The sequence below is a fragment of the Solanum pennellii genome, chromosome 4 (genome assembly GCF_001406875.1).
Source record: "Solanum pennellii chromosome 4, SPENNV200".
Taxonomy (NCBI): Eukaryota; Viridiplantae; Streptophyta; class Magnoliopsida; order Solanales; family Solanaceae; genus Solanum; species Solanum pennellii.
The window spans coordinates 72,938,855-72,954,331 of NC_028640.1; the positions used below are offsets into that span (position 1 = coordinate 72,938,855).

At 32.5% G+C, this 15,477-nt stretch overlaps 1 protein-coding gene across 1 annotated transcript in view; it reads right to left on the reverse strand.

Annotated features, from left to right (window-relative positions):
* LOC107015698 (kinesin-like protein KIN-7N) overlaps positions 1-2,493 on the reverse strand; it is a 7,961-nt gene extending 5,468 nt beyond the window's left edge. The window contains exons 1-7 of the mRNA XM_015216048.2: positions 2,257-2,493; positions 2,087-2,176; positions 1,242-1,360; positions 965-1,078; positions 440-521; positions 250-317; positions 71-127 (exon numbers count right to left, since the gene is read on the reverse strand). Of these exons, the coding sequence (XP_015071534.1) occupies positions 71-127; positions 250-317; positions 440-521; positions 965-1,078; positions 1,242-1,360; positions 2,087-2,176; positions 2,257-2,404 (678 nt within the window). The 5' untranslated portion in view covers positions 2,405-2,493. The remainder of the gene's footprint in view (positions 1-70; positions 128-249; positions 318-439; positions 522-964; positions 1,079-1,241; positions 1,361-2,086; positions 2,177-2,256) is intronic.
* Positions 2,494-15,477: the final 12,984 nt, after the last annotated feature.

Consider the following 15,477-nt stretch of genomic DNA (forward strand, 5'->3'; position numbering starts at 1 on the left):
CCCACCCACCCCAGAAATTAATATGCAATAATACATTGCTTTCAGAGAACTTGAAGAAATGAATACCAACCAAAACAGAGACACGAACAGCTTCATCAGGATTATGCTTTCCTTTGCTTTCGATTACCTGATTTAACAGAAAAACAAAGGTAAAAAAATCACTCAACATTCTCATATAATAATTGGAGTCAATATACATAAGCATTCAGTGTAAATACAACCAATTTACAGTTGACTCGAGATTATTACCATCCTGAAGATGGTGTGAGATCGACTGCTTCTAACATTCATGTTAGTTTCACCAAAATGCCTGTTAACTGCAAAATTTATTCCCACGTGTATTGAATTGGTAACACAGATAAAAAAGTAACTAATAATCAATAAAAAAGTAAACTGGTTCTGCAGAGAAGACAGTGTATTATTGTTCATGATGTCAAACCTTCTCCTCGCTGAATGAGCTCAAGTACTTGTTCAGCATCATTCACGATTTCCTCCCTCAGTCCTGCAACAAAAACTCCACGCTGGAAGAAAAAGTATATTAAGTTCTCTTTGACTGTGGAAATTAGGTCTTAGGCCTAACTCACACCCCAAAAGCTAGCTCAAAGGGAGGAGGATTGCCCAAGCCTTATAAGGAGTCCACCCATCTCATTAATCACCGATGTGGGACTTTTTGTCATTCTTTAACACCCCAACTCACGCCCAGTGCTTAGCATCTGGTGCGTGGGCAATTTTGATTTGGGGACCCCAACATCGGGTGAGACGGGCCCTGCTCTGATACCATGTGGAAATTAGGTCTTAGGCCTAACTCACACCCCAAAAGCTAGCTCAAAGGGAGGAGGATTGCCCAAGCCTTATAAGGAGTCCACCCATCTCATTAATCACCGATGTGGGACTTTTTGTCATTCTTTAACATTGACATCAACATAGACTTTTAAAAGTATATGATGCACTGCCCATAACTTACATCCAAACTTTCATGAATCTGCAGTTTCTGGTTCTCTACAGCAAACAGATCATTAATGTCTTCATTGTAGATTTCCATATAAGAGACTCGAATCAGAAACTCCCTATTAGTCGTCTGAAAAACAAGAAGGAAAGTAAGTTGAAAAAGAAGAAGAAGAAGGAAGCTTTATTTGCAAATGCCACTAAGAACATACAAGTACAGAAACTGGGGAAACAGAATAATTTTATTCTACTGATAACATAAGATATTGTAACAGTTAAAAAAAGTAAATAAATACCATCTCAATTTTCTGAAATATTTCATTGACTGCACGCTGGATGATTCCTGGATCATTCTGAGTACCATTCATAGTGAAAGTTTTTCCACTACTGGTCTGTCCATATGCAAAAGCAGTTCCTGAAAATGATTTCAACTATAACATAAGTACCTTTTGAGGTTGAGGAAAGTATAGCTCTAGAGATTTTCACATGGAACTAATAACAAACACCATCTCTTCTCTAAACCAGAAAAGTTATTTCCCAAAACTAGTATTCAAATGACTACATAACAGATCAACTTGTTATAAATCCTTCACATAAGCTCAAAGCAGCAAAACCAGTTCCAATTAATTTGCTGCAAATGTTGATCAACAGATAATACATTGATTAAGTTCTTCTGTATCTTCCTACTGAAATTGACAAATTTGTCTATGTGGAGTTTGATGTCAGTCCTCAAGTCTTCCCAAAATACTCAAATTTAGCATGTTATTCCTTATGATCTCTGAAATGTTATAACAATCCTTTAACATAAAGCTCAAAGCAACAAAACTGGTTCCAATGAATTTGTGAATTCGGCAAATGTTGATCAAACAGAAAAAACACATTGATTAAGTTCTTCTGTATCTTCCTACTGAAATTAACAAATTTATTTAGGCGGAGTTAGCTGTCATTCCTCACTCATTCCAACAAGTTGAACTTCAGTACACTATTCCTTATAACCTCAAAGGACGTTTACCTTTAAGCAAAACAATTAAGTTAACTAAATCAAATTTTACTGAAATAGACGCAGCTACAATTACAATTGCCTACAAAGCAAAAGCTGAAAGGAGCTCAGACATTAAACAAAACAACAGAATGAGCATACCATTGAAACCTTCAAGAGCAGCACGAATAACGTCCTTAGTAAGTAGGTCATAAACCCTAGCATTCGAACAATCCTGATCAAAGACATGATCTGCAAGAAATATCAAATAAAACAGATTAAATCAACACTCAACAGGTCAAAATTCTACTTCAAATTCAACAAAACAATACCGAAAGTGTAGGAGACGCCGGAAATTGGAGTGCCGAGGGACTTGTGAAGAGAAATCCGATTGTCTTCAACCTTCCAGAAGGTTCCATTGAAGTTTTCTTCGTTACTTCTCGCAGGTCTCACTCTCACTGCTACGCTCACCTTCTCCATTTCTCTCACGCGCAAAAGCTGGATCTGATTGGGGATTACAAAATTTGATAACGGCTATGGGCTTTATGAGCGGGGTTTCATTTGAATCATTTCTAAGCGTTGAACTTTGAATATAGTTCTTTTCTTTCACAGAAATACCCTTGCTCCTGTCTAGTATTTACAAGTTAAATTTGATGGGCTGGTGGTTTGGGCCTTTGGGCCATCAGGTGTTAGGGATGGCCCAATGGATCGATATTCAGACTCCGAAGAATAATGAGTAACTTTCACATATAACGAACATAAAAATCATATTTGTATGTTATAGTTATACTATGCATAATTGCGCTCCATAGCAAACATAAATATATATATTTTGTGGTACATATACAAAGAAATCAGTTGTACAATTTGTTATACATATACAAAAGAAAACAATTGTATACAAAAGATCAATTGTATAATTTGTTTATGTATAAAACGAGAAAGAGAGAAAGATTAAACAAAGTTGGGCGGGAGAATACTTTTATAGTATAATTATAACTATATAGGACGAAGATATATGTATTTGCATGTGTATGTACAATTTTCTCTCACTTTATACAAACAGAAACACAATTTATACATTTCGTTTCTGTTCGTATAAGCGAGAGAAGCGAGGATGACGAGCAAGATCTGGATGAGGGGAGAGAAGGGAACGAAAATGTATGTATATATACACTTTTTTCTCGCTTTATACAAACACATATACATTTTATACATTCGTGTTTGTATAAAAACAAGAGGGAGCAAGCGAGATAATGAGCGAGAGAGGGAGAGCGGCGAGCAAGATTTGAGGGAGAGAGACGACTGACAAACGGTTTGCTATAGGGCACAATTAAATCAAATTGTAGCTATAACATTTAATTAAATTATTAATTTGCCATTATATACAATTTTTCCAAGAATAATTACACGTTTTGCTCATCAAATGAGCTCGTCATTGAACTCCTAAACATTGTGTTTGCAGTATTGGAGTTTCACATATAAAATTTTTGAAGTCTAGCAAGTAACAAATTGTATTAGAATCTCCTTTATTTCCCAAAATCTTTTTTTTTTTCCTTTTTGGGTCCATGTGAGGGTTCATAAAGTATTAGAACCTTAATACTAGAGTAGGGCTCTCTTGCTTTTCCAAAAAAAAATTAATCTTAGCATAAAGTTATGTATAATTAATACAATGTGGGGTTGCTCTTGCTCTTAACATTTGATTCATCATTTTGAATTTTTCCATTTATAAGTTGAGTGATAATATGTTATTATTATTTTATACACGATAGAATGTCAAATAGTTCATTTATAATCTTGATAAACCCTAAATGCTGCTATTTAAATAAAATTGGACATTAATAATAATAATAATAATTTCAATAATAATAATTAATTATTATTGTTATAATTGACATGACTTGGCACTAATTTGATGAAAAACACAACAAATTATTGGTTATGTTAAGCATTCTTATATCACCCGACACCTTTTAACAAGCTAAAGGGAAAAAAAAAGTAAAGTTAATTCCTTAAATACTTCTTAATCTGTGGACTGAACTAATTCTCATATACTTCAATTTTCTCTAATCTTTTTTTCATATAATTGTGTAGTTTATATCAGGTTGCGCTCACTAATTTCAGAAATACTGTTCAGATAATTACTTTATCCATCAAAACTAGATAAATAAGCATAATCAGTATTTTAATATTTATATCTCGCTGAATTTTATTTTAAACCACTGAGGAGAGATATTATCACCAACAAAGAACCTATTTAGAAGCATCTTCAAACCCTACGAAAAGTGGTTTTATCACTAGGGAAAGTGCAATATTATCACCCCAAATTAAATGGAAAAAAGGCAAAGCAAAAGAAAAGAAAATCATACAAATCACTAAGGTACAAAATAAAGTTTTTAATTTATTATAATAAATAAACAAAGAAACATACACACATCTTTGTTGGTATCTATCATAGTAATATCATATTGCAATCTTTATTTTAGTTGATAAATTCAACAATATCACTCAACTCTTCTCAAACTTAGTCAAAAAGGAGAGGAAAAAAATTGACACTTTGAACTTTTCTTTTTTGCTACCAAAGAACTTGGACTGACCACAAAATTATTAAGGCATGGCCCATTGAACACGTAGCTCCCCTAGAAATTGGAAGCAAATTGCAGCCAAAAATTAAAGGCCAAAACTTTCATCATTTTAGATAATAATGTTAATTGCTACCACCAAAGGTACCACTAAAGAATGGCAAAAGGTCAAATATATCTCCGTACTATTGCAAATAGTTTATATATATCTCTTATCAAATTAAATATATCCTTATCGTTATACTTTGGGTCAAATATACCCTTATTAGTTAAATATTGAAATCTCAATCTTAAAATAAACAAGTGGAGGATTGTGATTAATTTGAAGTACCCATAACCTTTTTGTCCAAACAACCACCCAAAATAACTCATAATCCAACTAAGCTGGACACCGGACCGGGTTGTACCGGTACCGATTCGGCTTGTTCAGATTCAATTGTCTACGAGGTACACAAAATGGAACAGAATTGAGATTTGGTATCAATATCGGTTTATTCCGATTTCAGTCTGGTCCGATATCGATTAATTATTATTTATTTGTTAATTTATATTATATATTTATAAATTATATTTAATTTTTTTAAATTACAAAATTTAAGTTATTTAAATTCAAGTTATAAATATGACTTATAAATTATAACATATTAATAAGTAATAACTTATAAACTTCAAAAGATTTAAATCTTGAAAACTTAATTAGACTTAACTTGCAAATTTAAGAAATAAAAATTTTAAAAAATATATATCTTTAAAATAAACTTAAGTAAAAAATTACATTATAAATTTAAAAACTATTAATTTAAATTTAGAAAAATAAAACAACTTATTCATATTTTGTAATTCAAAAAGTCATTTTTTGAAAATGACTAGATGTGTCGTCCCGTTTATCCCATTCCAATCCATTTTGATTCCAGCCAATATATAGTGGAACGGGATGGAATCGAATATGTGTCCCGATATTCTAATCCGATTCATCCTGGTATCGATCTACTCGTCCTGTTTCGATCCAATGATTCCGTTCTGATCCGTTGCCCGATCTTAAACCCAACCCAAATAAAGTTTCTAATATCAACATACAACAATGGAGTAATGCCACGAAAATAACAATCTGCGATTCAATTTTGATCGCTTCAATAATAACCGAATGTGCCTTATAGTTTTAGTGGGTAAATCGTAACCAATTGAATTTCAAGCACCATGCCAGTTGAACTTTTAAAAAAAATTCAAAATTAAACCTAGACAATGAACTTAATAAGAACAACATACAGTGAACTATTTTTAAAAAGTTTTGGAATTTTTTTTCAACGTTTTGTATTTTTAATTGGCAAAACAAATGAAAACAGTAATTATAAAAACCAAATTCGTGTACTGCGTGAAGCTAATCAATAAGTAATATTTTTGACAAACAATTGGTTGTGCTTTTGTTTGCTTATAAATGGGTTTGGGCAAAAAAGTGTTTAAGTGGATTATTTTGGGTGTTGATTTGGACAAAAGGATATCAGCACTTTAAATTAATCTTAACCTTCCACTTGTGGATTTTAAGATTGAGATTCAAATATTGAATGGTTGAGGGTATATTTGATCCAAAGTATAACGGTAAAAGTTTTGATATAACGAAGGGTATATATAAACTATTGGTAATAATATAAGTGTATATTTGAACCTTTGCCGACTAAAGAGTGTGGTTCTGTTGATAAAGTTATTTCTCTCTTAATCAGAGGTCTCAAATTAGAGTATTAAGTATAAAAAATCCTTTTATAGAGAGCATTTGTACGAATATAAAATAATCAGACTCCACCAATGTGAATATCAAACACCAAAAAATGTTAATTGCTACTACTAATTTCAAGAAACAATATATATGAGCCCATAATTCCAAGAGTGGATTTTAGAGATTAAATTCTATTAGATTTAAACCTTTATGATCTTTATATTTAATGGATACTTCTTTCTCCACCCTTTGTATAATAATGGGATAATGCATAAGTACCCCATCAACCTGTGTCCGAAATTTCAGAGACACACTTATACTATACTAAGGTCCTATTACCCCCCTGAACTTATTTTATTAATAATTTTCTATTCCTTTGTCAGCCTACGTGGCACTATCTTGTGGGCCCAACGATGGTTGACTTTTTTTCAAGCTAGTGTCATGTATGCCGAAAAGGGGTAGAAAATTACTTATAAAATAAGTTCAGGGGGGTAATGGGACCTTAGTATAGTATAAGTTTGTCTCTGGGATTTCGGGCATAGGTTGAGAGGGTATTCGTGCATTTTTTCTATAATAATTTATTAAAAATACTTATGAATCATTTGATTATCATGATTAAAATACGTATCTCAATATATATTAAAATTGTAATAGCGTTATTTTCCACAATTTAGTTATTGAATTAGCTAATATTGATACAATTATACTAAAATTTTGGTATTAATTATTTATTCTATATAAAAATATATAATTATATTTTACTCGAAATCATAATCTTGAAATAACAAAAAAAAACACGACTCCTTCGTGTACATCTATGATCCATGTATTATAATTTATTGATACCTAGGTGCTAAGTGGTCTTTGTCTTCCCCTTTAATTATTATACCAACTTTTTCTCTCTTTTTCTCTTTGGCCTTATGGAAAATGTTAGTGATTCATTATAATTAAGAAAATCATGGGAAATCTCCTTGTGCATTGCATGCATATATTCATTTATTTTCTAATGTAACATTATTAAGAGGAAATACAATGTATAAACCTAATTTAGAAAGATGACTCTTCCACTCAAGCACTTAAAATAGTTTGATTTTACACAGTTGATTATAATTAGTGGCACGATATAGTTTTATTTCTAACTTTATATTAAAGTTGAAGTTCTTTTGTTTATAACAATTTATAACAATACGGTAACTTTTTAAACATTTTAGTTTAAATTTAAAATTTATCGTAACTTTTATAACAAAACAAAATACTTTATGTGCCAATATAAAGTTTGATCACTAAGAAAATTGAGTGTCAGAACCCCAAAAGGGAAAAAAACACAAAACAATAAATTACTACTTATGGTATTAGAAGAATTCTGATTTAATTTGTTCTAAGGACATCAATTACTATTCCCTTTAATAACTTCATTTTTTTATTTATTTATTTTGTTTCAAAAGGAATTATCGATACTTATTAAATTTGAAAACTCTTGAGGCTTAACTTTTTCATTTTTTTTATGACTCGAAGACTAATGTCGGTGATAAATATCTAAAATTTATATAAAAAACAAGAATTTAGACAAACTTGCCTCTACTATTATGATTTTTTTTTAAAAACAAACTTTATATCTATATCTAACTCAACTCTAACGCTTTAGGTGAAAATTATTCAAATTACATAATGAGACCATATATCGAAATCTCAGCCGATTTGGGACAATATAAAGCTTAAAGACTTGCTTTATTTCACTAAACGATGTAAGGACATGTTTAACACATATGTTCTAAATGTACTTTTGACATATGCTAAAAGTAAAAAATAAATAAATAACTTATTAAATTTTCAAGCTCGAATACTAATATATAATTATTATATAATTACAATCGGGAAAACACTTTTTCTGGATCTTTTTACTCCATACTTTAGCTAGCATAATTAAGAATACAATTCAAATTACGTATTAAATTAAACTCTTCAAAATAACGTGTGGTGTCACATTTGAACTATGGTATATCTTATATTGAAGAATTTTCAACCATTAATTCTTTACACGTTGTGATGAGTAAGAACAAGCAGGCAGAATAATTAATATTCTATTTTAGGGAATAATTAAATGCATTTTCTACCTTTTGTTTCCTAATTTGTGTTTTTTTTTCAACAGTGTAAATTAAAATCATGATAAGAATTATACTGAGGAAAATTAAAGGTGTCACCATCACAAAGTTTAGATAAGTTATTGACAAGTATTTAACATGCAACAAGTCCTTATATTCCTTATCTAGTCTATTTTACAAGTCCTTGTCAATTTTTGGGTATGTGCCCAATTACTTTTTACTTGTGAATTGTGACAAAACATATTTAAATATTTAATTGATAACTAAATACCTTAAATTTTCTTCAATCGTCAACTTACGTACATGATATATTCTTTGTGAGGACCATGCAATTAAAGAGTCAAAATTAATTAAATATATCATAAAATTAAAGTTCTCGCTGCAATTAGCACCCGATGTTGAATCTTGATCACTTCGGTAGAATTGTGTTAAAAGGATAAAAGAGAATATAATAAAATAGGCTTTCGGCTTAACTCATATAATCCAATGTGTAAAAACTCTATCTAGAAGCATGAAAAAGCTCCATTGATGATTCTGGGAACAAGCAGAATTGAAGAAGAAGAAGTAGTGTTCTTATTATGCTCACACTTTACAGATGCTACATATATATACAAATGTGCAGTAACAAACTTTAAACCTTCCACTCACACATTCCACTCATACGCACACACACACTAACTAATAGAATCTAATCCTAACTAACCACGTGAACATGCTAACTAACTAACTGTATTAACTGAAAATGGGAAAGTTAACACTCCCCCTCAAGCTGAAGGGTGCAGTATGTTAAGCACACCTAGCTTGCCTAACAGATGAAAATGTTGAGCTTGACTCAATCCTTTGGTTAACAGATCAGCAACTTGTTGATGTGTGTGTACATACTCTGTTTGAATCAATCCAGCCTTAACTTTATCTCTAATAAAATGGCAATCTATCTCAATGTGCTTGGTTCTCTCATGAAACACAGGATTCGCAGCTAATTGAATAGCAGATTTGCTATCACTCCACACTGTGATTGGCATTTGTATTGATACATTGAGCTCATTGAATAAGCCTATCAACCATGTTACTTCTGCCACTGCTGAAGCCATGCTTCTGTACTCAGCTTCAGCTGAACTTCTAGACACTGTTTGCTGTTTCTTGGACTTCCAGGATACTAAAGAATCTCCAAACTTTACTATGTAGCCTGTTACTGACCTCCTAGTGTTAGGACATGCAGCCCAGTCTGAATCACACCAACATGTTAATGTTGTAGCTGGTTGAGCCTTTAGCCATATGCCCTGACCAACTGTTCCTTTCATATATCTCACCACCCTGATAGCTGCTTCCCAATGAGATCTTTTTGGATGTTGCATAAACTGACTTAGTGTTTGCACTGCATAACTAATGTCAGGTCTTGTGATAGTAGCATACATCAATTTTCCCACTAATCTTTGATAAGCTGAATTATCTGTTAGCACATCATCTCCTTGTAATCCAGCAGTTTGATCAAACTCTACTGATGTCAACCTCAAATTAGTTTCTAAAGGTGTGTTTACAGGTTTTGCACCACTCAATCCTGTGTCAGAAATCAGCTCCAATATGTATTTCCTTTGATTCAAGATGACACCTGTTCTGGACCTTAGCACCTCAATCCCCAAGAAATATTTGAGTTCTCCTAAATCTTTGAGTTTAAACTTCTGATGTAATGCTTCCTTTGCTTCTCTGATTAACAACTCATTGTCACCAGTAATGAGTAAATCATCAACATAGATCAGAACAATAACCATCCCCTCTGGCTTCTTCAAAGTGAACAATGAGTAATCATAAGAGCTTTGGATGATGCCTGCAGATAACAAGGTGTTAGTTAATTTGATGTTCCACTGTCTAGATGCTTGCTTAAGTCCATACAAAGATTTGAGCAATTTACAAACTTTGGTTGATCCTTGAGATCTGAAACCATCAGGCATTTCCATATACACCTCCTCATCCAAATCTCCTTGTAGAAAGGCATTGTACACATCCATTTGATAAAGAGACCATCCTTTTGAAACAGCCACTGCAATGACACTTCTAACAGTAACCATTTTTGCTACTGGTGAAAATGTATCATGATAATCCAATCCTTCTTGTTGACTATAGCCCTTAGCTACAAGTCTAGCTTTAAATCTTTCTATGTTTCCATCAGCCTTGTATTTGATTTTGTAAATCCATTTAGAACCAACAGTATGTTTACCTAAAGGTAAATCAACCACTAACCATGTCTTGTTATCTTCAAGGGCTTTAATTTCTAGTTTCATGGCCTCAATCCATCTTGGATCTTTAGTAGCTTGACCAAATGTATGAGGCTCTACTGAATCTGAGAAATTGGCTAGATAGCTATGATACTTTGGTGACATATGATCATAACTAAGATGGTTTGCCAAAGAATACTTACTATTCTGTCCAACAGCAGTGGCCATATAATCCTTCATCCAAATAGGAGGCTTGGTATGTCTAGATGACTTTCTAGTAGAAGCTGAATCAATAGTTGAGTCTGAAACTGACATCTCTTCATTCTGAATGTGCAACACTTCACTAGGAGCATCATTCAAGTTAGTGGAAATCTGTGTGCCTGCTTGTATACAATCATCAGGTGTTGTATCTTCTAAATCATTTTCTTCTTCAAAGCTATCAGGTAACAAGTCTTTGACAGGTTCTTGTGAGAATTTTGAAGTGGCAAAAGGAAAAATGTGTTCTTGAAACACTACATCTCTATTGACTAGGAACCTTTTAGTCTGTAAATCCATTAACAAATAACCTTTCTGAGTTTCTGAATATCCCATCATGATCACAGGTTTTGCCCTTTCTGAAAACTTGTCATTTTTAGGAACAGCAGAAGCATAACCAAGACAGCCTATAACTCTTAAATGACTGACATTAGGAGGCTTAGAAAACAACATTTCATAAGGACTTTTGTTATGTAGATTGAATGCTGGTAATCTGTTAATCAAATATACAGCTGCTTGAACACAAATTCCCCAGAATCTAAGTGGCATACAAGACTGAAATCTGATGGCTCTTGCTACATTCAATATGTGTCTATGCTTCCTTTCCACTACACCATTTTGCTGTGGTGTGTGAGGACAGCTACTTTGATGTATAATGCCCAGGCTTGTAAACAATTCTTTGCACTGAGAGTTAAAAAAACTCTGTTCCATTATCTGACCTTACTATCTTGATGATACATCCAAACTGATTCTTTATCAAAGTAAAGAAATTCTTTATAGCTACTATAGTTTCAGATTTGAGCTGTAACAAATGTATCCAAGTATATCTGTTGTAATCATCAACAACTGTAAGAAAGTAGTATTTCTTATCAAATGTGGGAACCTTGTATGGTCCCCAAAGATCCATGTGTACAAGTTCAAAGCATTTAGAGGTTTTTGAAGCACTGATAGGAAATGAAAATCTAGTTTGCTTAGCTAATGGACAGACTGAGCAACTAGTAAGTGAATCAGTGTTTTTATCATGTAACAGATTTAAACCATGTAGTACTTGGTTTGATGGATGTCCAAGCCTTCTATGCCACAACTCACAGTCTTGTAATGATACCTCTGCAACAATTCTCTGAGGATTTTGAGCTTCACATTTGCCCTTCATGCTAGAATTATTTCTGAATATGTACAGGCTCCCTTCTTCCCTACCAATCCCCTTCACCCTGCCACTGTAAAGATCCTGAAATATACAGAACTCAGGGTAAAAGGTAACAAAACAAGACAGCTCTCTAATTAACTGTGATACAGACAATAAATTGAACTTGAAATCAGGTACACACAACACATCTTTGATCACTTCATTGTTAAACAAATGTGTGTCTCCTATGTGTGTTATAGAGGCCTTATCACCTGTGGGTAAGTTCACCTTGTCTTGATGAGAACCAGCTGTACACTTACCATTTTTTAGTAAATGCTCATTTGCTGTAATATGATGAGAAGCACCAGAGTCTACTATCCAACAATGAGAGGCAATATTAGTTGAAAAACAATATGCCATCCCTGTCATGTTGACATGTTTCACTTCCTTTTTATCCTTCCCCAACATATCCATTATTTGCTTGTATTCTCCATCAGTGAATGCATGTCCTCTAGCCATAAAAGCATTGTTTACTTCATGATGACTAGAAGAAGCTTCTCCAGAGTTCTCTTTGCTTACATTGTTAGCTTCTCCAGCATAGTTATGACTATTTCCTCCATATGAAGAATTCATTTGGCCTGACCTTGAGTTATTGAATCCAGACTTCTTTCTGTGTTTCCAATCAGCTGGATAGCCAATTAACCTGTAACAATTCTCTTTAGTATGTCCAGTGTACTGACAATGTTCACATCTTTTTCCTTTATTGTTCTGATTTCCTTGATTATAATTGTTCCCTCTGTTAACATTCATAGCTACTACATCAGAAACCTTATTAGCAATGGACACACAAGCAGTTTGTTGTTGTAGTTCATCCTCTATAATCATAGCATATGCTTGATTAATGGTAGGAGTAACACCTTTTAGCAGAATTTGTCTCTTAGCTTGTCCATACGATTCATTCAAACCACTAAGAAACTGAATCAATCTGAGCTGATACAGATGATCAGCATACTCTTTGGATTTTGGACAAGCACAACTAGGAGAGGGTACAAGTGCATCATATTCCCCCCACAAGTTTTTCAATCTGGTGTAATATGATGAAACAGAATCAGTGCCTTGTGAGAGTGTGTTGATCTCTCTGTGTAATTGATAAATTCTCATTCGATTGCCTTTGTCAAACCTCTCCTTCAAGTCTTGCCAAACTGTATAAGCACTAGTAGCATACACTATTCCATTTAATAGATCTTCACTAACTGAATTCATCAACCAAGACAATACGATTGCATTACATGTCTCCCACTGCTCATGTAACTCATCTCTATACAAAGCCCTGCTGCAAGCTCCTGTAACAAATCCAATTTTCCTCTTACCTGTCAAAGCAATTCTCATTGATCTACTCCATACTCCATAGTTTTCAGGCCTTGTGAGTTTGATAGGAATCAAAACTGCACTTGAAGCATCTGATGGTCCTATGTAAAGAGGATCATTTGGATCAATTCTTTCTATAGCCATTGTTGTTTTCTTTGTAGCCTACACGATTATGATCTACTGTGGCTCTGATACCATGTAAAAACTCTATCTAGAAGCATGAAAAAGCTCCATTGATGATTCTGGGAACAAGCAGAATTGAAGAAGAAGAAGTAGTGTTCTTATTATGCTCACACTTTACAGATGCTACATATATATACAAATGTGCAGTAACAAACTTTAAACCTTCCACTCACACATTCCACTCATACGCACACACACACTAACTAATAGAATCTAATCCTAACTAACCACGTGAACATGCTAACTAACTAACTGTATTAACTGAAAATGGGAAAGTTAACACAATGTGAGACATTTCAGTCATTTTTCTCCCAATTCCGCATCCAAACTATCAGAAAAAACTTATCCATACCGAACATTTACTCCAAAGTATCAGTATTATGTAGATTGATAAAGTAAAATACATGTTAGTATTGGGAGATATACGATTAATCATGTGTTAAAAAATAATATTTATTAGAGAATAAATATTTGCTAAAATTCAATAGATTATATATTCATTTATGATGTCTATTTATTTATATAGTAGATGATTTAGTGTGAAAAGTTTTAGCTTATACATAGAGGATTAAATCATCGATTCTTATAAGTATAAAGTTTTTGGTTCACAATTTAGGATGGAAATTGGGCATGCCATCGGGTACGATTATAGCACAAGATTATATGTAATTTATCTTGATTGTGGGAACGGTATAGTTTCAACTTCTTGTGCTAGTACATTTTGTATGTATTGAACGGGACCGCGTAGAGATAGTTGTTTTATACTGACTAACAAAAACATATTCTCTAAACTATTAAATTTACTTATATTCTTAATCCTGATATAACTATTATGATCTGTATATATTAATTATCGTTTTGATTTATTAAAAGGTGAGATTCTGAGATGGATCAATATGTCATGTGCCATAAATTAAAGCACATGGCATGCATGTATTGAATTGGTGTAAACACCCGATGCGGGTAAGTTTTACCCCTAACTATCATCTGGATGGGTGAGTGCATTATCATGGACCAGGGGTATATTCACACGCACCGACATGATCCAGGGGTTCATATCAAACTTATGAGTTTGATCGTGATACCGTGTTAAATTAGATCTTAGGTCCACAATTTTCTCATATTGATATTACTTAAAATTTTAAAACATTGAGAAATAAATTCTTTGAAATGAGGAAGATAACTTTGATAGTGAAAGTTAATTAAGCCGCGAAAATAAATTGCATGGATGCTATTTCATATTGATTGAATTTGCTATTTCATATTGATTGAATCATCTATCTCCGCCCAACAATACACACCATCTTCACCAAACCCCGTTGCCCTCATCCCCACTAAACCCACACCCCTATCCCCACCCACCTTCTCATAATATTTATATTAGATTATATATAGATGTTTTAGCATTATAGTTTTTATTTTATGCCAAACATTAAAAAATCACTTATTTTAGTAAAAAAAAAAGGAGCATTTTTCTCCTTATGGAACAACACCCAAAGACTAACTAATTTTTCTTTACATCTTTCACTGTCTTAAGTTGAGTATTCTATTTTGTTTTTGCCCTAGTCAATTTTCAATGCGAAGAACTTTACTATGTTCAAGTGAAAAATATTGTGAACTTTTGTCTTTTTTTACTTTAAGTTTATTTAATAATATACACATGAAAAGAATTTTGCATATTCAAGGTTATCTAAAGAAAATTTATAAATAAGTTTTTGCTAAAATGTAATATTTGTAATTAATTTTGATACTAAGATATATTATTACATTTGTCACAACAGATAAAAGTGATTTGATAGTGTAAACAAATTATTACTCTAATGATGTATTCACTTAAAAAATCAAGATAAATATAGAGTCCATTTCGATTATCTAATTAAAAATAGTTAAAAATCATAAGTTGAGAATGATCAATTTATAATATTTGCCAATAACCAATTTTAACAATATTAATTGGTTATAACTTCATGTAATTAAGTTGAGTTGCTATATTATTTCATTAGAATAAATTTA